At 44.0% G+C, this 23,141-nt stretch overlaps 2 protein-coding genes across 3 annotated transcripts in view; both read right to left on the bottom strand.

Annotated features, from left to right (window-relative positions):
- The window catches only part of MAP3K3 (mitogen-activated protein kinase kinase kinase 3), a 34,622-nt gene extending 34,165 nt beyond the window's left edge, over window positions 1-457 (bottom strand). The window contains exon 1 of one of the 2 annotated variants that reach the window (XM_065747251.1): window positions 230-457. In XM_065747251.1, the coding sequence (XP_065603323.1) occupies window positions 230-233 (4 nt within the window). In that variant the 5' untranslated portion in view covers window positions 234-457. The remainder of the gene's footprint in view (window positions 1-229) is intronic. The other variant, XM_065747250.1, reaches the window with a different exon arrangement.
- Window positions 458-13,059: 12,602 nt separating this feature from the next.
- Window positions 13,060-22,008, bottom strand: DCAF7 (DDB1 and CUL4 associated factor 7). Its single transcript, XM_065747214.1, has 7 exons — window positions 21,851-22,008; window positions 16,579-16,737; window positions 16,014-16,125; window positions 15,539-15,657; window positions 14,699-14,908; window positions 14,008-14,125; window positions 13,060-13,455 (listed from the first exon to the last, which is right to left on the bottom strand). The coding sequence occupies exons 1-7, from the start codon at window positions 21,986-21,988 to the stop codon at window positions 13,283-13,285; spliced, it is 1,029 nt and encodes a 342-aa protein (XP_065603286.1). The 5' UTR covers window positions 21,989-22,008; the 3' UTR covers window positions 13,060-13,282.
- Between the last annotated feature and the right edge of the window lie 1,133 nt (window positions 22,009-23,141).

The following is a 23,141-nucleotide window of genomic DNA, read 5'->3' as shown; positions in this document are numbered from 1 at the left end:
AGAACCCGCGCTGGGGCCATCCCGCCGCCCCCCGCCCGGCTTTCCGCACTTCCCTGCACCAACATCCACCATCCGTGGACACCCCCGCCGCCGCCTGCCCGGCCGTGCCCCCCTCCCCCCACCCCCCGGGCCCCCTTCCCTCAGGCGACGCCCCGGTCCTCGTCCCACTCCCGCCCCGCAGCCCGGGAGGCGGCCCAGACCCCGCCGAGGCGGCAGCCGCCGTTCTTACCCATGGCGGCGGGCGGCGGCCCCGCGCCGGGCGGGCGGCGGCGCGCTGAGGTACGCTGTCACCGCCGCGGCTCCATGGCGGCCGGGCCGAGGGGGAGGGCTCAGAGCCGCCGCCACATTCCCAGGCCCGCGCCGCCGCCGCCTCCTTCCGGCGGCCCCGCTCCGGCTCCCACGGCGGCGGCGGGGCTGCGGGTTGCGGGGGGGAGGGGGGCGGCCCTCGGGCGGTGCCGGTCGTTCCCCGCCGCCGCCGTCGCAGAGCGCCCGGGCCGCGAGCAAAACAAACCGCTCGGCGGCCGCCGCGCACCCGCCGCCGCCGCCTGCCAATCACAGGGGCCGACCCGCCGCCCGCAGCCAATCCGCGCCGCCGAGCCACCCACCGGACGGCACCGCCCGCCAATCGGTCCGCCGCTCAGAGACTCGCCCGCCAATCGCGGGAGGCCGTGCTGCTCGCGGGGTTGGCCCTGCCTCCTCGCCCGCCAACGGAGGGGACCGGCCCACAGTCGGCTGCCAATCAGAATGACGGGCGGCACCGAGTCCCCGCCCACCGGCCGGGCTGTAGCGCCGGGTCCTAGCGCCCGCCCGGTCCTGCCCCGGGCTCGGCGTGCGGCGGCTGTTGCCCGCTGAGCTGCGCTCGAGGGGGGCACACAGTTCACGGCTCCTGCCCCGCTGATGACCACGGGGTAGGGTTTTTCCTTTTATAAAAAGAAATTTATTAAACAGACAGGAGGAGGGAAAATAAAAAACAAAACAACACATACAGAAAACAACCACAGTTCCGGAACAGAAAGGAGCCCAAAACGCACTGAAATCAAGATTCAACAGAGAAAGAGTTAGCCAGCCGCCCCAGACAGCACACGGGGGCTCTGTGGGAAGAGATGCCATCTTCCCATGGCTGTTCTAAGGAACGGCCCCATTACCATCAGCATCCCAGCACAGCTCCCTGCAGGCTGCACCAAGGGACACATGTCCAAGTAACAGAATAAACAATGCTGTCATTTTTTAAGTCTTCCAAAGCACTGCTTCATACTTTCCACAACCACAGCACTGCTAGGTGCTGTCATCAGACAGTGCCTTTGTTACTCAGTATGAAAGTAAATTCACACACATTTAACCCTTTGCAGTGAGCTTTAAGAGCACGTAGGCTGGAGCTCACTATGCCCTCCTTTCTTTTAGGGGTTTACATTAATGAGAAAGTGGTTTTGTTGTTAGAAGTGGAACTGCTCACCTGCCTCATTCATTCACCTGCTGATGGACTCCGGCTGCCTATGTTTTCTCTCCCAGTTTTAACATTCCCAGCTGTCACCTCCCCTCGAGCAGACAGTCCATAAAGCAGAAAACATTCCTGCTAAAAACAAAACAAACACGCAATGCAACAGATTTTTCACAGATTTTAGGGCAAAGAAGTAGTGTTACTGTCCAATCAAACCTAGTAACTCCACCTCAAACTTCATAAATCAACTCCTCTCCTAAAAACAACATCCAGACTTCAGCTGCTCTGCCCTTTCCTTTTGCTTCCATTCCACCTGGGGGATGTATTTTGACAGTGTTTTTGTTTTTTTTTTTTCCTCCTGCACAAGGCACAGCAGAGGGGTTTTGTTTTTCTAAGAACAAGTCCAGCTCTCCTTCTCTGATGCAATGATGGCCACCCTGCTGCTGGGAAACCCACCTCAAGCAGATGGCTTCAGCAGCTGCTTTTCAATCTGGCAGACATCTAGCAGCAAGCACATTGTTAGCTAAATGTTTTTGCTCACAAGCAACACAGCAATGTCAGTGAGGTTGAATCAACTGGAAAGCACAGGAAAGAAAACTGAACTGGAAAGGAAAATTTCTCAAAAGTGGGGACAAGTGCAGGAACATGAACCCCACTGACCAGGAGGAATTCAGGGTATCACCAAATCGTGATGACATTATCTGTTATCATTGCATTCTTGTTAAAAACCTATTTGGGGTAATGAAAAGATCTTGCTATGCCACACCAGACAGATAAATCGATCTGCAGAGGAATGCTTAGATCAACAGATCTGACCTGTCAAGAGCCAGAAGCTGTACAAAAAGCCAATCGCCTCAGCCCTGCTTTCGGTTTTGGACTTGAGGGCTTCCACACATCCCACCTGGAAATTGCCATCTGAAAAACAGCCTAATCCTGCCTTCATTTTAGTATCTCTTGTATCACTCCAAAATTAGAAAAATCTTTCTAGTTTTGCTGTCTATTCACACCCAGGCTTATAGCCATTGGTTTTCATGCCAAGACTATCCTTTCCCTTAAATTATCCTTTCCTCTCCCCTGGTGTTTTCTCTCCAAATACATCAAGATGATAATCACATTCCCTTTCAGGTTCCATTTTAATAGATGAGTAAGCCATTTTAACTCTTCTAATAATACAGTCTCTGTGGTGTCTTCCTGGTAGCCTTTTTTCAGCCTCTAACCTTATTTTAGTTCTTCTCTCTTATATGACAGCACCATCATTGCCATTAGACTAATTTTTCTAAATGCATTTTCATAGATTCACAGTGGCTCATTGCTACCCTTTAACAACTAGTAAATCCAGCATCCTTTCCCCACTAACTTCCAAATACCCTTTCCTTTTAGTAATTTCTCTTCACCTCTGCATTCACAGCTTTGTACTTTCTGCTGCTACATTTCTCTTCTATCTGTTCCTCATTCCTCAAAGCCATCAGTTCTCTAAGATATTCTAGTTCCCTAGTATTGCTGAAGCTTCCCACTTTTGATCATCAAATTTAATTATCATACTTGCTTTTTGTGCCAAGGTCATTAGAGAAAGGATTTAATGATTAATTGTGAGACTAGAACTGGAGAACCACATTATCAATTCCCTAGAGCATCAGCTCTGATGTCAAAACACACTATAGTCACTTTACCCTTCAATGTTACTGTTTGACTTCAGACAAAGTGCTCAGCTGAAGTCCTGCTACATAAAACCCATTGCAAGCCCTTCATGTAGAAAGCTGATTTACGTGAAGAGATACCAGACTTGCTAGCTCCTACTCGTGCCAATGAGCCAGGAGACCTCAGTAAAGTATGCTCCTTCCATCTCCAGTTACCCAGAAAGCCTGGATTTCACAGCAGCTTTTTTCTTCCCTTGAAAATGGATTTGTCCTTAATCATGTATTACTTCACACACCTACCTAGCCTGAGCTACACATCAGCAGGCAAAAACTGCAGCTTTGCACTTCTCTTTTTAGAGACATTATCATAACTGTCTATATGCAGGTGCCATTAGACTTCTTGAGGGGTAGCACTGCAGACTTCCCTCCTCACATTTTTTTCTAGACAAGCTGCCGTACCTTCTCTGAACTGCAGCCACAGTTCTATCATGAAAATTTAGCAGATGCCCCTGTTTTATAGATCTTCATGAGAAAAAAAAAATTCACTTTTACACTCAATGCTATGCCAATTTTGAACAAAAGAATGAGGTTATTTTACAGTAACACTACAGTACAAACTGATATTCTGTGGTTTGCCACCCAGATTGCCCACATCCTTTTAGAGCTGCTGTTTTCCAGAAGAGAGGCTTCATTTCTGTAAACAACAAAACATACTTAATTCATCATAAAGGCATTCAGATTGTTTGGAGGTATTTTATGCACCATCATCAGCATAGGTGTTCACCCAGACTCTCCAGGGGCAGCTATGTTTATAGTTAACTCATTTGTTTTAAAGGAATTTTACAGAGGCCTAACTGATGCTGTCACACTGCACGAAGCAAGGAAAGGAAATGTAATCCCTATTTTCGGATTAAAGATCACTGCAGAGAGCCAGTGACTTGTTAAAAGTTACACAGGAAGACTGGAGTAGGCCTTTGGGATTTAGCTCCTGGCATCTTTTCCCAGGCTCTTAATTGCTGTGCCATCATATTTTCTATTCTGGTAGCACTTCCGTCCTCTGAAGCATACCTGTCTGACTCAAAAAGCCTCTTCTCCTTGCTATCAGATCTACTATTTCTTCTTTCCTTCCTGTTCCCCTTCTTGTTTAGGTACACACATCCTTCCTGGGGAGCTTAGCAGCCTCCAGGCTGAGCTCTGTCTCATGCCAAAACTTCCTTATCGCACATCTCCACAGCCAGAGAGCTGTGCAAGGGAATAAACTGGTGGAGGGGGGAAGAGAAGGAACTTCATAAATGGTCAGATGATGCAGGAAAGCATTTGGCCCTCTCTTCTGAAGTTCTGAGAAGAATCACCTCACTGGTTTCAGGCAGTTCTCATTTCGTTAATGCTCTCTTGGGTGTTTCGCAGCTTTCTGAAAATCCTGACTATGGTACTAATGGAAAACAACAGAACTGACATCATAACCCAACTTCTGGACAGGGAAACACAACGCAAGCTGGCTAAATGTCACCTCCAGCAGAGCACATCTACTTGAAACTCTTTCTTAAGAAAGCACGCCCAGTGGTTCCCTTCCCCAGCCCCAGAAAAGCAGCTGGTACCTGTCCTGCTCTGCTGGCCAAGCTACGTCTGTCCTCCTGCTGTCAGCACTCCAGCAGAGGGGGCTCTGAAGCTGTCTCGTTAAAAAATAGGAGACATTCTCTTCCTTGCAGAGCGAGCAAAACTGAAGAGAAGAGGAAGGATGTTAGAAATATTACATGCTTTTAGATATGTCTTGCTTTGGAGCTGGCAATCTGGACCACATATGGAGCAGCACAAAAAATGCACAAGATTAAAGCACAATCTTTTTATAAAATCACACTGTATTATAACTATTCTGTTACTGTTGAGGGCATCTTTAATTTTCAAGTATTTTCAAGCCACTTACTGATCACTGATTAACTAAGGGCTTTTCACTTAGAGCTGTCAAGAGATGTACCTTTTCCAGGGTCACACAGCAAGTCAGCCAGCCGTGCCAGATGTCAGCTGCTCCTTAGGGCAGAAAAGAAGTAGAGAACCTCTTGGTATTTCTTTTTCTACACATATTCCTCCCCAGGACTTAATGACACTTATTTTGCTACACTGACAAGCAGTTTGTTTCTCTCATCATCTACCAGCTCCTGAATTTTTTGCACCAATATGTCCAATTTGCAGAAGTTGTCAGTAGTCTTTCCCACAGGACTTCATTAGGACCCAAACTGGTTGCTTCCAGCTGTATTTTATAGACTCTAGTCTTTATTGCTGAAGAGACTGCCTACAGGAATAGGTGGGTTTGAGTGGTTACTGCTGAGTTTGCCTCCACATCCAAGCCAACTGACACCCAGTAGCAACCTACTGGTCCTAATGAAGGGAAAAGATGGCAAATCAGTGACAACAACAACAACACGGTAGGTAGATCATCACAAAAAGAGAAAGACAGGTTGAGTTCCCTCTGTTGGAAGATGCCCTGCAGTCAGTGATAGAATTTTTGTTGCACTTTCTATAGTCCCACGCTGGATAAGGAGAAACTTAAAACACTTACACTGAACAGAAAGGATAGATTTAAATTAAACTTAAGCAAAGTTAAAAACAAACTAACTAAAAAATAGTGATTTGGCTTTACAATGCATGCTAGTTTTCTGCTTAGTTACTCCCAGAGATATTTTTTGTCAGCTTAAAGTCACCAACAATACAACAGTTATTGCTTAGCATCTTTGAACCGTGGCATTAAATATTTGCTGCTTGAGATTTCTGTACAAACTCAAACTGACTTCAAGCAGATGCGATTGTGATGCTATTGGAATGCACACTGTGATTTCCATCTACAATGAAGAGAACACGTTCCCTCAAACAGGAAGCTGACGCAGTGCATCTCAATACTGAAAACAGTTGCTGGAATTTGGCATAGAGCAATTCAACTTCCTTGCCTTCCTCCACTGGAGAGAAAGATGAGAAAATTTATTTGGATTTGTGCTTCAGACTTCTCCATGAAACAGATCTAGGATTTTGTAAACACATTTCTAGGGAAAAGACAAACAATTCTTAGAAGGAAAGCATCTTATCCAAATATGGATTAGCTGAACAAAGTCCATATAGAGCTTAAAAAACAGTGCAGCATCTTTGCAGGCAACTCTTTCCATTGTGGTCATGACGCTTAAAAAGCTTTTGTTTCAAATCCAGTACACAAAGAATTAGTGAAGAATCTGAGAGTACACTAGATGTCAGAAAACAGTTTAGTTGAATTCACCTGAACACTTACTGAAGCCACCAGTCCTGCTCACCGAACTCTAAGGTAGGACAGATTTTCATGCCCTGCTACACTACTCCCCTTCTAGATCCCAGTCCTAGCATTGACAACAGTGACAAAGCCTGTAAAGAAAACACCCTTTAAAAGAGGTCATCTGCACACAGGAGACACAGAAGCTAAAGAAGAGCCTAATTGCTTTGTCTTTAATTTGCCCATTTTCAGAAAGCCTTAGAGACCAATTATTTGTATTAGAAAATCCCTCTTCCAATCATCTTAAAAATAAAAAACATGAGGACAGATAATTGTCATTTTTCTTCTATAGAGGAGAAATACTATACAAGGAAGTTAGAAAACAGAACTACAGACAACCCTAGCATAAGGGGAACATGTGGTAATTTGGTGTTAGAAAGTAAACATGGGCATACTTTTATTATTAGCCATTCTCTTCAAGCTCTTTTGTGACTGGCATCCTAACAATATATTGATTTGGAGTAACCTGTAACTCAGGAGTAGCTTGAATAAGCAAGTTGGTTTGGGTATTAGTAGGAAGAGATACAAAATTGAACCAGTTTTGTAAAGCAGAGACAAGATAAAGCAGTCTCCCTACCTTTGAAACAGCCTTCGTGTCTTCTGCGAGAAGTACTTCCCTGCTTGCCCCACGGGGACCAGTTTTAACTCATCACACAGTGAACTGCAGTCAATCTACAAATGTTCCATTTTTATTACAAAGTATGAAAGGCAGAAAATACTGTACCTAATACACAGGAGGCTGAAACTTAGAAAGAAGGTTAAAAAATCTGAATAAAACTACATAGGAAGCAGGAAATAGCATAAAAGGGTGCAACATTCCACTTTCAAGCGATTTCAGAAAATTGCCTTAAAATTTACAGAGTTTCAACAACATGGTTCCATGACTCAGGTGTTAAAATCCATTGTAACAAAACCTTTTGTATTTCCTCCATAAAAATAAAGGAGTAGAGACACTGCAGTTATCCATGTCAACAACATACGTGTGTTGGATAGCAGGATACTAGGATTCCTCTAGGACAGTACAGGAGCAAAGTTGCAAATCTCAACGTGGAAGGGGAGAAAAGAAGGACAGAAGTAAAACTACTATTGCTTTAGCATATTTTAGTGAGAACAAGAAGTCAGGAATTTCATATGAACGTTTGTACAATCATGCTACAAAGATTACACCTTCAGGAAATTACCACAATGGGACTGTGAACGGAGAGAGCAGAAGGGAAAAAACACACAAAAGTAAACATCTCCTACTGACTATTGGTAACGAAAATGCAACAGGTTTAAATTACATTGTACACTGCTAGCAACCCAAGTTTAAAACAAAACAAAAAAAGGTTATTTTTAAATAGTAAATTTCGTCATTCGTGTTCGTCAGGTTGTCAAAAAAAAGCAACACAGTGCCTCACAGCTGCACTATGGCTTTCATTCTCTGGTTCTTGCATTTCTGCCTTTGTTCAGTTGTGACAGACCCAACCATTACCTCTAACAGAGACCTGAGAGCCCCATGTTTTACTACCAGGAAAGCAAACTCCAAGGGATGCTGACTTGTGGCTATTGTTGAGAGCTGCACCATGGGCTAACAGCCACCCTGGGCAGCAATAGTTGTCAGGAAATAACCTTTGTTATTTTCTGAAGAAGGATGAACTCGATGGAAGCCGTGTGGATTTCTTTGCTTTTTTAAAATTCTGAGTATGAAGATTCTAGCTTGATGCTGAGTATCAAAGGCTGCACAAAAGGCCACCGAGATACTTGGCAAAGTTGCCTTCTGAAACTAGACAGCAGCGAGCAGGTTTCACAAATGCCTTTGTCTCTGGAGTCTGCCATGAACTGCTGGGTGAGCATTTGTCACTGGTGTTTACATGCATTCCTATTTATTCCTGCTTTTTAGTGCTGGTGAATGGCGATGATGAGAAGTTCTGGAGATCTCTTCCTGAAAGAAGAGTGAGGAGCACACTACACTCTCAATATACCTCAACAATACAACACTTCTGACTCTTCTCAGGTAAGCAGAGGACAATACAGCTGCCTCTCTAAGTAAGCATGAGAAAGTGCTCTTTAAGTGCCACATACAAATAAATCTTGACCTCTGCAAAAGTCAAGAGAAACAGGGATCAAACCAACAGTACCTTGCCCATTCCAGAACAGGTTTTGGAAACCTCATTTGAAATGCCCACTGTACAGTAAGTACAGTCCTGTTGGAATATTGGTCAGAAAGCAGTAAGCACATACCAGAGAGAACCTGTGCTAACAGAATGGATAACACAGTGTGGACCATTTTGCCAAGCAGCAATGGGAAGACAAACCACTTCAGTATTTTGATGCAATGTACTCAGCCAATAGCTGACCCCGTTGTCATTGATCCTCCTAAGGATGTCCTGAAACAGAACACCATTAAACACAGGGAACCAATGGGCTCAAGATTCTAGATTGTGTCAATTTACCATCAGCAGCAATTGTTCTGTCATAAAAATGTTATCCAAAGGATACAATTGCATCTGTCCACAACTAATTTGGCACTACTGCCATCATCTTCAAACTCAAGGAAGATTTCCAGACACTGCCAAGTTTCTAAGCAAAGCAAAAGGGAGACAAGCAGCACTGAATTACAAGCTGACCTTGTAAGGTTGTGCCGTTCTCTAACTAGAAAGCTTCAGTTTAACATTAAGAGTATAGTCAAGTGCTCATTGTTTTGGTGTTTAGTAGAAACAGACAAGGGTCCACTAGACACTGACAACCATAGCCAGTTCAGGATTGCAGTGACTGTTGTATTTAATATTTTATACAAAACACAAACTGCTACCATAAAAAGACTGAGGAAAAGATGACTCTCCTCCTAATCTTACCAAAAATATACTTGTTAAAGTGCCATCTGCAAGAAAACAAAACAGACACACTCAGCTTTTAAATTTACATTTAAAACAAGCACAAGAGCATCTGTGAATTCCAAAATATTGGGACTCCTCCCCTCACCTAAACCCTGGTAGGCAATGATCTATAGTTGAGACTGATGCAGCTTTCCTCACTGCGACACCAGGCAAAAATAGATCTTTTTACTATTATCCAGAACATTCAGGAGAGTAATTACAGCTAAGTTTTGAAAGGATCATTAACTTTGACTTATGAGAAGCAATGCCTCCCCTTTTAAGTACATTTCAAGGTTCCGTACGGAACAACTTGTATTAACAGTCTCCTTTCATATCATTCTTTGAAACCACTGCTTCCTTTCTAAATAGATTGTCAAAGCACTCAAATCCTTGCCTTTTAAATCCCTGCACACAGAAGTACAAGCCCAGTAGATGCAACTGACCATAGGCCATTTTGACAATTAAAGATTTAGCACACTACGCACTAATTCAACATCCATCTTGTCTTCTGTAGGTTTTCAGCCTCACTAATGAGGTATCACATGATTGAGATCCCCTGGCTGAGAGCCAGCACACTACCGGTTGCCCACACAATAGCAGACATCTATGGAAAGCTTGGTTTCAGCAGAACACAACAACCAGACAATAGCATATCTGGAATCAATCAAATGAAGCACCACACAGCCACGGAAGTCAGAGAAAAGTGACATTTCTGTACAAGAATCAAAATCATGTCTGTACCAACAATAGCAAATCTCTGTTTTTCTAACCTCACTGACATGTTACTTCATACTCAGGGGATATGAGGCAGTGGAGAGCAGTTGCTCTGCATCCTCCAGTGAGCACAAAATAATAAAGATCAAATACTGAAGTATTTTAATGAGCAAACTTCGGGGGGGAAAAAAAAGTAATGCTTATGGAGGTTTCTTACCTAACAGAACAGAATGTTAAGCCAATAAAATGATCTAAACTGTATCTTCTGATTCACAGGCTACAGTGACAAGTCTCAAGGTTTTATTTTATCTTGCAAATAAACTGGAAGCAGCAAGCAGTCAGGTTGCTGCCACTGTGTCAGCAGGTGCTGGCAGAAGGGCATCCAAGTCTCTCACTTCCTCTCTATATGGAAGTGCCATTTCCACTAGAGAACATCTCACCCATGAGGATTTTCATATCTTTTCAGTCATTAACCTTTCAAGCAACTTCTCTGAAAAGAAGCTATTTTAAGCAGCATTTCCCTGTTCCAAAACAGCCTCTAGTGACTTCAAATGTAATTTCATACGAGGAATGACAACAGATTATGCCCAAAGCAACATGTTACAGATCTAAGAGGCAGCTCAACTGGCTAAACAAACAGGATGCATGCTTTATTTAGAATCCACTGGAGTCCACAGAATTCCTTCACTTGCCTTTGAGTAGTTTGGAATGAGAGCTCAATTCCATGAGTGAACTTCAATTGGTTTTATGAATGGAAGGACTGACACTCGTTGGGCTCATGGCAGGTTATCTGATGACCAGCCCCTCCATGCATACACTTTTTGCCATCGCAGCACAACAGAGATTCAATTCCTAGAGGCACAGACTCTGCCATTTATTATAGCCTATATAATCTTTTAGCCACTTTACTTTCAACTAAATTAGCTTATATCTTTTTTAAAGAACAATTCAACAGTTGCTTAAAACAAATCTGCTGCCAAGCAGCAGGCATGTTCCTCTTTTTTTTTTAAAATAATGCCACCTATACACGGGTGAGACTTCGAAACATGAAGAGGACTTCTAGTGGTTCCCAGTCCACAAATCAAATTAAATTTTGTCTATAACAACTCAGCTTGCACTCCAAACTGAAGTTAAATTCCCTCAGTGACACAGGACATTATGCCTACTGTTTGTAATTAAACAGTACATTATAAGTCAGCAGATGTATTTTTATGAGTTTCTAAAGCTGTGAATGTAATATGTCAGTATATGTTGCTGCTAAGAAAACCCTGATTTTCGCTTAATTCTGCTTAAGTATTTTCCAATTTAAGATGAAGTGCTACTGTAAAGTTATCACCAAGCCATTTGGCCAACACTGCTCTGACATCTAGATCAAGTTATCTGTGGAAGACACTACTCTCAGCACCACAGCTAGTATGAAAAACTGATTGCCAAGCCAAGTGAAGCCTGCTGTCAAAAATCCCACAGCTGAACACAGAATGCCACTGACAAAACATGAGCTTAAACCATTAAGAGTTCTTGGCTCTGATATGAGAAGAGGTGATGCAGTAACACTGCCTCTAATGAACTGCAAACTTAATTCACAAGGCAGTGTTTTTCTAAGCTCTACGTCAAGAAGTTATCTATGCAAGAATATTACATCCAGAATGACATAACTTTCCAGAGTCCATTCTGTATTGGTCAGTGCTTTCTGCATCAGCTTTGCTGTTTCCCTGCAATCACTTGCCTTTTCCACATGAGCTGACAAAACAAGTTTGCCAGTGCCCTACTAATGCTGCCTGCAGTTGTAGGTGAATACACATCAGGTGGAAAGACAACGTCCATCGTTTCTGACATTTCCATCAAAACTCAGCTGGTATACCCTCACAGACCAGCTATAGTTGTCATGCCTTCATTGGAAGAAGAGTACTGTGGAGCTTTTATCTGAATAGCTGCGTTATATTAAGAATTCACTAAAGATTTTTATCTTGTCTAATCCACTCAGCTTTGATTGCAACGTATTACTGTACAGCATTCCACTATTCAAAACAGAAACAGAGGCCCTTGGATGCATCTCAAATAGACACAAGGATGACAAGTACCAAACCACAGCCTCTGCGGCACTGTATCTTTCATTCGATATCCGTCTTCTGTTCATTACTTTAGGGAATTATTTCTTTCAGAGAAACAGCTTTCATCTGGACAGTGGATGAGTTCTTCTAACTCATCTCACTCACTCAACAAGACCTGACAGTACAAAGCAAATACATTTAGGAAAAAAGCATTCTCCTTTCAAGAACTCCCAGGAACACAGAACAAATGCAAAGAAGCTCCATGGTACAGGTTAACCACAAGTTCTTGCTTGTATTATTTGCCAATCAAGCAAGCTGCAAAGTGTGAAACCATTTTATTTTGGTTCAGATAGTAAGCCCTCTAAGGGGAAATCATTTCATTGGAAACGTCAATCCAGAGTCCATTACAAAGAACATTTTTTTTCTCAAGTCATTTCCCTCAGAGGGAGCTCAAGTCATGCAAGTACCTTCTGTCTGAAACCCATTACCGTTCTGTTAGCTAACACAACTGCAGGAGACACACAGTAAATTCAGTTATAATTTAAAAATAAGGCCTACCATAGTAGCAACTGCCTCTAGCGTCAGAAAAGTGTAAAGAAATTGTGCAACAAGTACTTCACAGCACCAGGTAACCAGGTATTGAGAGCCAAGGCAACAGTTAGTTCTGGCAGGCCTCTACTGCCAGGGAGCCTGCAGTGTTATTGTATCAACAAAGATATCCTGCTTTGGGTATATGGAAGTGGATCACATATCAAAAGTAAGAATTCGGGAGAAAAGCCTTACTCAATAGAAAGTTAGCTCAATATATAAAAAACATACAAATGTTTAAACAGTTTAGAGGCAGCAACAGGAATGATAAAGATTCCTGCCAAGGTGGCTGTTAACATTATTATCCTTTTTCCCCCACCTTGTTTTGCACTTGCATCTATTAAACTAGCTAGATGTGCCGCCCCGACTAGCTGACAAACACTTGGACATATGCAGCAACTTAAAGCCTGCAAGCTTATTAACACAGTCAACAAACAAATATACAGAACTTTAACTGAGGAAAACAAACAAACCAAAAACAAAACAAAAAAACAGAACCCAAAAGGTCCAAGAGGCTCAGCATGTCTCTGCATATTAAAGTCTTGGAGAGACAGGAGACACCTGCCATTGATTCTTGTAACAGTTTCTTGGAACAGTAGATGCAAAGCAACAACAGATACTGGCCACTTGACTTGTGTTGTTCTTACTTTAGAGGGGTGGGGAAATAATACAGCCCTGCCTCAATTAGGCATGAAGCAGTAGTGTTACACTCTCAAAATTTCCAGGCAGTTGTTGTAGCAGATAGCTATCCAGTCTGGCTGAGTTGATGCCCACTGTACATTGTTGATTTCTCCCTCTGCTGTATAGGCCAAGATAGGGTCCTCAATGGCACGAGGCATTTGCTGGATGTCCCAGATGAGAGCCTGATGGTCATCCGCTACAAAAGAAAACAAAATCCTGAGTAGGCTCAACGTATAACAAGATGTACATACATGGCTACTAAAAGGGGTGCAGTAAAAGAAGCTAGCTTCAATACAGCTCTTGCAGTTCAGATAAGAAATTCAGACAGATACACTGATAGAATTGTTCTCCAAGAAAAACTTGTACACACGTTTGGATAATTATGTCATCCAGGACAAAGTTAAAAAAAACAATCTGTGGAACTCAAAATGAAAACATTTAAGAACTAAACTGAAAAGTAAGTTATGCAGCATTGAAATAAAATAGCTTAACCAAAGGAGATGCACAGTTAGAGCACTAGGTTCACTACCTTCACCCAATAAACCCTAGTAGGTGTCTATATCCATAAAAATGTTAGGACAGACACTACCAAAATGCTTGTAAACTGCAAATAATCTTTAGCAAAAAGGCAGGATAGAACTGCACTAATTTTTTTGGAAGACAGGATAATGCAAGTGTAATGAAAGACTCACAGAGATTCACCAGCAGAGGCAGTAAGACACTGATCAGAATTCCTTTCCACACTTACCTGCTGTGCAAATGTGGCAAGAAGAATGAGGTGCCCAAGCAATTCCATTTACACACGCTCTGTGGTTGTTTAACCTGGCAACGGGAGTGCAGGGAACTCTGACATCCAGAATCACAACCTTCAGAGACAAAAATCAAATTAAGTTAATAAATTGTATTTCCACCTCCCCATCCCCTCCAGAAAACTAAAAGTTCTGAACTATGGCTTTAAATACCTTCTGAAAGGATGCATTTGGCAAGCACACACTGTTCTCAAAGAATAGTTTCTAGATGGTCAGCATGTTGTGTGCGAGTAGTCAGACTTCACATAGGAGGCTTGTGAGTTATGAAGAAAATGACTCATGCTTCCCTGAAGCAGTACAGGTAAAAAAATCTAAGGTACACTGCCCTGGGTACAGGGCTGAGAAAGAATAAGGTGACTAAAATGCCTGCACTTCTGATTTTAGGTGAAAGCTGCTGCCCAACTGGCTCACAAAACCCTCAAAAATTGGCTGAAATGCATAGGGGGCACAGAGACCTTCATGTTTATAATGCCAAACTTACTTCTAGCTCCTACTGAAATTGCTGCAATAAGAATTGGCCCTTATCATATTCCATATACCAATACTGCAGCCTCATTTCAAGAAGTATTAATGCCCAATCCACCTCCCCCAAATCGCCTTGCTCCTTCTGCAGAAGAACTGGTGCCTTACCTCCATGCCATCCATGGCCATTGTGGCAAGATAGTTGGGATCCTGCTTATTCCAGCAGAGACGCAGCAATGGATGGTGCTGTGGGTCTTCATAAATTATGGTGCTATGTTCCAGATGACGAAGATCAAACATCCTCACTGAGCCATCTGCACCAACTGAAGCAAACATATCTCTCCCACCGCCTGCACGGCTGAAGGCTATGTCATACACCTGCTCAACACCAAAACAGAGAAAAACACAACCTCAGTTTTAGTGAGCACACTGCCTCCTAATTCACAGCTAAATGGATTTTCCATATAGACAGCAGAAACAGTAGTAACACTTCTTGTCAAATGCTTGAGTTTCCTAAACAAGTTCTTAAGTTACTGTATTTGCCAAAGGGAGGGGAAAAAACAAGTTATGTCATTACAGGATTATTCACTGAATCAGAACATATTTACTTTCTAGATTCAGATTTCACTTTAACATAAAAGAATCCTGTAAGCTGTTTATTTCCTTTGATATGTGGTTCATTACAACTCCAGTTTGATGTTTTATCTCATTTTTCTAAAATATTCTGTAGCATAATCTTCTAAAACAAACATATTCAAGTTTAGATTCTATGATGAGTAAGTAGAGTAGTTCTGTTAGCTGACAGAACAGCTTTAATTAGTTTGTAATACAGTCAACTGTATCTTACCTATAATTAATATATGTAAAACTCACAAATCTTATTTAGGAACATCAGATTTTTGAAAGATCAGATTTCTTAAGAAAAAAAGGGGAAAACAAAAGCTCTGCTTTTTTTTTTTCAAGCCATAAAGGAAAAGTGCAATGTAAACAACCAAAAATATCCATCACCTCTTTGTCATGTGCAATAAGCTGTGTCTTGACATGGCCAGAGACCAGATTTACTCTTCCCAGAACCTGTCCTGTCTCCAGACCCCAAATAGTGCAGGTTGTATCAATGCTAGAAGTACCTGAAACAAAAGCACTTCTCTTAGCAAAATATTAGCAGATCAGCACAACTCTCACAAATTACACTAACACACTAAGTAGTAACAGTTTCTGACATCTACAGACAGCTACAGGAACAGCACACATTTAAGAACAAGAACGTCAAGCAGTCAGTCACATATTTAAATGACCCAAACCTTTTAGCAGCAGAGATGGTCTTTCACACAGGTAAAAAGTGTAAATAGCTTATGTCTACCTCAATCTGTGTGGAAGATGCAGCTCTGGGATGAACTTCTCCACCCCTTAAGCCTCAAGTTAAAGCCAAAAAAACCAATCACACTGGGATTTCACCAGACTTAATTCATTTTGCCAGTCATACCGAGGAGGTAAGGATCCACTTCATTCCAATCAAACGATGTTAGTGGAGCACAGAAGTCAGAGTTCTTGTTATTGTTCAGCAAGCACTCCAGCCGTGTCTCTGTTTCACCCACCTATAGAAAAAGCAAAGCATCTGACTGAAATAGCAACACCACATGACTGGTTCCACTTGCACTTCCAACACATGAGGTATTAATCCTAACACACAAGGTATTAATGCCAGCTTTCTATCCTCTCAGCTTTACAACTTAAAACTCTGGAAAACACAATCGCCAGCTCTATCCTCACTTAGGTGATACAAACAGCAGCTGTCATCATACATCTGTTGCTCCTATAGCTTTCATATTTCCTAACACCATTACTGCTGTTAAAAAACATAGTAAGTTATCAGGTGCCCTGGCTTCATTTTATGTCTTAACCTTCACGCTGCAGCAAGTGCAAAACATCTTTGAAAGAACAGTGAAAAATCTAGTCTCGAGTGAAAATGAGATCAACGCGCAACACAGTTCATATCACAGTTTGTCTTCCCAAGGGGAACTCAGAATCACAGAACAGAATTTACTCACTCTCCACACACGCAGATAGTCACCACTGGTTGCCAGCAGGTCTGGATACACTCCCTTGGTGTCTGGGATCCACATGAGCTTTGTGGTGGGGTAAGGGTGATCAAAGGTGTTCCTGCATATGAACTCTGAACTCTCTTCATCCAAACCAACAAGCTGTACCTGTACAAAACCATATTTAAAAGAAAGGATTTTTTTTATCATAGTAATACATAATTGCATCACGAAGACTGAGTGCATTTCAGAGGGATGCCTACTGCAACCTCGAGGACAATTAAAAAAGACCATCACATCAATGGAATGAGAAATATTAAAAGCTCTGCTTGCCTGCCCCAGCTAGGAATAATCAAAGTGGACTACACATTATCACCACAGCACTTTACTTTGAAGAGATGATCTTAAGTGAAACATAACCCAGACCCCCAAAGGATAAAGACCACCCTTCTCTTTTTATACATGGCTTGTATAACAACCAACAATGAAGGCCCATATCATTGTGTTCTTAGCTATAACTCTACAGACTGCATCAGATCACCACCAGCTAGCTACCAAGCTGTTCTCAATACCACGATAACAAACACATTGTCATAACTGCAAAAAACTAAAATACAGATTAATTCCATTCCAAAGACAGAAAGTAAATAGAATTCAAACTTGAAAAATGGAGGGAGAAAATGCTTATGTAATTATTCATATGTTTTGTGGGAGAAGGACCAAGAAGGGAGGTTTGCTGCCAGGTTTTATGGAGCTGATCTCCAAATTAGGTGTTTGTTTTCTTCAGAGTAATGTGATAATGCCCAGTTGTGAAAGCAAAGCAAGACAGAGCAGACAAGAAACTATCTCCACACTGCTTGGTCATGACAACACCTGAAGTAATGCTTGAAGTCCCAGACATTATGTTATTAGAAAAATATTGACATGTCAGAAAGTGTTCAGAGAACAATGTGGGCTGGGAGAACACATTTACCCTAGCAGTGACTGCAAGACCTAAACAGGATGAAAGCCCCACTGTGTTAAATGCTGTCCAAACACAAACAGTAAGAGGACAGACAACTCACTACAATTAGTTTGTGAGCTGCTCACAGCAAGAACTTCCTAATATTTTCCACACAGCAGCTTCCTCCTGGAGACTGTGGCTTAATAGACTTACTGTAAGATGTTAATCTGGACAATGGCTAAATATTCTCCCACAGCAATTTGGTTAATAAACCATATGTTTAAACTAGTCTGGAAAACTACTGTACCCACCAACATAAGTCCTTCAGCAGACCTTCCACTGTAACATCAGCAGTTGCAAGTTCATTTAGAGATGCTCCTTACAAATACCAACCTTCCCCTTGTCAAACTGAAGATCCATCTTTCACACTGTAATGACCCCTAGAAAACTTGCAGGCTGTTTTTAGAAGCTTAGCTGGATGCCTGCCTTGCACTCTCTTCATTACAGCTACTCCTTATTATGCTTCACACTATCATACGAACCCGCCAAGGGTGTCCCAGCCTCCTCAAATGACTGACAAAAAGCTTTCTAACTCCTTTAGGGATCAGAAATCCTAAGCAGATTTTACAAAGGAAGCAAATTGTCCTTGGTCACAGAAAATCTTGTGGCAAGGTCAGAATCAGAAGACAATCGACTTCTAATCATTTCTTCTCCTCTGCTTATGCTGTTTCCACCTCAATATGAGTGTACTACACCTGAGCAAAGCCATTAACACAGCCATAACCAGAAGCAAATCTAAAGCAGCAGAGAACTCACTTTTGTTGGCGTGAATTGATACACTCATGCTCTGCATATTCATGTTTAACCTCTTCTCAGAGGAGGAAGGCAATGACTACGTAGCAATCCAGCATCTTTTGACTTTTTTAACACAGGCCAGGTTAGAGAATAAAAATGTGACACAAGATCCCTTGGCAACTGCTGAAGATCAGCTGTCTGATGCTGACTGTCAGACCCGACATCAGTCTGTGATAACTGAGCAGGAAGCACTGGTCTGCTCAGAGACAGAAGCAGAAAACACTGCTTGAGCAGTTCTACTCCTTCCTAGCTCAGTATATTCAAAGGTCTGATCACATACAACGATTACAGAATCCCTCTTATCCATCCCATCGTGCAGGCTGAACACAGGGAGAGGGGAGAGATGGAATTATTTTCAGGATGCTAATTATACAAGAGCCTTGAGTCTCCCTCCTGCAAGTGAAGCAAGGATTGCTGCCAGCTACAGCATCAAGGAGTCTCTGAAGTCTAGGCCAGCTAAGGCTGAGGAAAGTAATGTTAGTCAGGATACAATCTGAACATACCTGTAACTCATTCTGGTGGGAAAATGAAGGTGTTCAATCTCCTTTGGCTTTATAATTATGCTATGACAGTAGCCAGAAATGCTACATGATTATCTGTTTCTCCCACACGCTGCAATTGGAGGTGGATTTTCCTATCACAATTGAAACCTCATTAACCCGAGGTTGATTTGCAACAGTGCATATGAGTAAAGAAGTGCCTTTAGTCAGCATTCCTTAACTTCTGAAAAACTCCTCAACGTGATCCAAGAGAAGACATTTCATAATTATTTTACGGTCACATACGATCAGACAGCTCTCACTGCACCATTTAATCTTCAATATTCAATGAGTTTTTCTTTGCAAATCTAAACCTTATAGGAAAAAAAAACAACCCAAAACAACAGCTCCCTGGTCAAACCACCACACTAAAGGATCTCTGATTTGAGGCACAGCGCAGAAGGAGGTGACAACAAGGGAAGCATGCAGCCATAACCCAGCAGTCTGCTCCAGTGGTGGCAAACTGTGCAGCACTGTTTCCTTCTGAAGCAGCCTCGAGTTCTGCCTTACACACAGATCCTGAAATCAGCCTTTCCTTGTTTTCCACAAATCATTACTGACCCACAAAGCTTGTAGGAGCCTGCAGCACAGCATTAACAGCAGAACTTACCAACACCTCAGCTCCCTCCCATTATGCCTGTGATCCATCTGAAGGCTGACAGCAGTTTGCAGATTCAAGAAGCTCAGGAAAACCTAGCCTAAATAATTTTAGTTCTTTCCCCCGGAGCAAAGTCATCTCTCTTTCTGTACCAATGATTTGATCAGCACAGGTGTAGCAGCTGAAATAAAACTCCTTTGGGGCTCAAAGTGATCTTGGCAATCAGATTTCTTGTATGCCATACAGCTTGTTAGTGGAGAGCTGACAGAGGTTCGAGGCGTCTGGGAGCTGGGGGCAGTGGTAAGACACGGCTTGGCAGCTGACTGAACTGCATCCACCCAAAACAGAGGTGTAAACAGCCATTTTATGTATGCAACCGTAAGTACTTCAAGCTCTGGTAACTACTACAGGAACAGAAAAATAAGCAGAAACTCCTGCTGCAATTATTAGTGCATTACATCCTTTCTAAGAGCCTTTAAAAAAAAGCACACAGAAGAGTAATGAAGAAGAGATGCAGCCACCTATTGCTTTAGATATCAAGAAATTGCTACTCTGAACTGACTTTCAGTGTAGCAGGGGGAAGGGAAGAAGTCAGTTATTTAGAACAAAACACTGCAATGACATAACAGAAGCAGTTTGGAGCTTGTCAAAAGCCTTCAAAGTGCAAAGAGAAAGTTAATGTGGAAGTGAGCTGTCATGATCTCTCCCATTTTCCTTTCAGTTGTTGCCACCTGCACTTCTAGAAGTATTTTGATATCAGAAGTTGGCAGCATAAAAGAGGAGTACAGAAGACTGTATTGAAAGCACCATGAAAAGCATCAAATAAAAAAGGCCACACAACCCTCCCTCCTCACTCTTTGAATTACCAGAGGTGTGGCAAAACGTCTCAGCAAAGTGAAGGTCATGTTTCACTGTATTTATTGTACAACTTTAATTTTTAATGAGACATCTTCACTTCTGTAGCAGCAGCATCCAGGCTGGCATCTCATTTGTGTACAATTACTTTCCTGTTTTATGCACTAATTAAATCTCATAACATTTGGCACTTATATGGACCTGAAGTCAACAGAATCCCTGAAGCAGAGACCAAGAGAAGCTCTGGGGAGTATTTACAAACAGCTGGAACTTATGCAGTCCTACACAATTTCTGTTTGCAGCAACTGTGAGCGTGAAGTTTTTGCTTTGAGTGTTGTTGTTGTTGCTTTTTAAATAAAAACAGAGTTGCTGACTCAACTGCCTTTATACTTGAAGCCTGAAATGAAATGCAGACCTGATCACACTGGTATAGGGAGCAACCACCACAGAGTGATCCAAACAGAAGGATGTAAAGGCAAAAGAAATGTACCCCTAGTTAACAAGCTTGACTGCTTCTAATCACACACACACAAAAAAAATGTTTGGAAGGTTGTTGCCTCAGAATATACACAACAGAAAACATCATAGGATTTGCCTTTAAACAAGTGAAAAGTTTACAAGCTCAGACCTGCCTGGAAAGCAGCATTCCCAGAACCACAAACTGCTCACCAGCACGAGAAAACAGTTCACACCTAGCCAGCTCACCATCTCACACAGGAGCATCGCGTCCAGGGCTGCTGCAAGTGCACTCATTTTGCTCCTGTAAGAGATGCCACCCTTACCTCACCATGGCCTCATCTCAACGCACCCTGCACAGGCCCAGTGCATCACCCCAACACCAACTTCTGAAACAATTTCCTTCATTAAGCAGCCTCACAAAGCTGCAAAGCACAGACGATATAAACGCACAAAGTTACTTTGGCAACACAGTTACTTTCACATCGACTTCACAGCTGTATAACTATGCCTGTTTCCTCATCTCTCCACCACTCAAGCACGCTCATCACATCAGGTGAGTGTATTAAAGACTGTTAAGAAGGGTGGCTCAGGTGTCTGGAGGGATGAGCACCTCTGCTACCGATGCAAGCCTTCCTGCTTCCATCTAACAAGGAAACACTGAGGACACAACCTCACCACGACAACCCTGTTCTCAGTGAAAAGTGAAGGTACTGAGGAGTCGGTGTAAGCGGCCTGCAGACTTACGAACAGAGTGCTCCACGAGGGTGCAACATCGCTAACAGAGCCTCACGCAGCCTGTATACACACAAAGCCGAGTCCAGGCCGTAAGCTTTCTGTCGCGCTGACTAAAAGCTGCATGCACCCGAGCTAGGATGCCTCCCCCGCGAGGAGCAGCACCACCAACCGCCTTCAACCGCAACTCCCCGGCCTCCAACAGCCGAGAGCACGCAGGGCAGCTCCCCGCGGCCCACCCAACCCCTGGCACGGAGGGGGAGATCCCCCCCTCCCCGGCTCGGCCCGGGCCCTGCCCACCTTGTTGTTGTACTCCTCCACGAAGCTGCCCAACGCCAGGCGGAACCGCTTGTCCGGCCGCACGCTCCAGTTCATGGCATACACGGTCCAGGGCGCCTCATATTTGTAGATCTCCTTCCGCTTGCCGTGCAGCGACATGGCTCGGCCGGGTGGGCCCCGGTGGGGCTGAGGGGAGCAGCGGGTTCGGCCGAGGAAGGGGGGGGTGGGGGAGGGCGGGTTGAGCTGGGCGCGAGGCTGGGGGAACCGCTGGGCCCGGCCGGGGTGAGCGGGATGGCGGAAAGGGCCAAGGGGAAGGGGAGAGAGGCCGGAGAGGCGGCTGGGAGCGGGGGAGGCCGCAGCTCTGCGCCGCGCCCCCAGGCCCGGCTCCAGACCCCGGAGACGGTGAGAGAAGCGCGGAGGCCGTCTGCGATTCGGCCCCTCACACAACGGGAGCGGAAGCCACGCGAGTAGCCCCGCCTTATGCGTGCGGATTGGCTGTGTTGCCTGTCAGTTACGCATATCGGGCGTCTATTGGGTACTTCTCCTTTCCGTTTGGCGCGATTCGGTCTTCTATTGGTCACTTTGACCTTCATTCCTAAAGAGGACCCGCCTTCTTACAGGGATAACCTATCGTTGCGTTCGATCCCGCCTGAGGGGGAGGCTACGCTCGTCCTCGACACCTCATTGGCTCCTAGGGGTCGCAGTGGCGTGAGGCGGGCTTTTGGACCCTTATTAATAACTGATTGGATGGAAGCGGTGTCAGTCACGTGAGCCCAAGGCGGACAAGGGGAACCGCTCCGCCTGTCAGCATTGCCGCGAGTTCGAGCCCCGCCTTCTCCAAGTGGCGGATGGAGATGAGCTCGTCTACAATCAGATGAAGTTTAATTATGGGGTTTCGTTTCTAATAGCACGCAGCGGCATTGAGGAGTAGCTGGAGCTGTATACTGCTTCTCAGGAAATGCCTGGGCAGGTTGAAGCTCGGGCTCCTCGCGGTGAGACCCGATAGAGCCCTGGGATCCAGCTCAGGCGATGCGCACTCCCGCAGCTGCTCGCAAAGATCCTCGGCAGCCCCGAGTTGTGCTGGGCTGGGGCATGCCAGGGGGAGGAGGTGTCCCTGCTGCTGCAAGGAGCTGAAACCTGAGCCGGGCTGGATATAAATAGTAGCTTTGGGGGGCTAGGGGCTGTGGGCTGGGGGAGCCCCCTGGCAGCGATCAGCTGGGAGAGGTAAATCTACGCCCTGCCTGAGGACGACGCTGTCCTTGGAGCTCCCCGAGTCTCCTTCAGTGGGGGATGGAGATGGGGCTCATGCAGT

Source organism: Cyrtonyx montezumae, unplaced genomic scaffold (assembly GCF_038088225.1).
Source record: "Cyrtonyx montezumae isolate F1298 unplaced genomic scaffold, pur_monq_1.0 scaffold_43, whole genome shotgun sequence".
Lineage (NCBI taxonomy): Eukaryota > Metazoa > Chordata > Aves > Galliformes > Odontophoridae > Cyrtonyx > Cyrtonyx montezumae.
The sequence above is the reverse complement of the archived record's forward strand: the minus strand, read 5'-3'. Positions and strand labels throughout refer to the sequence as shown.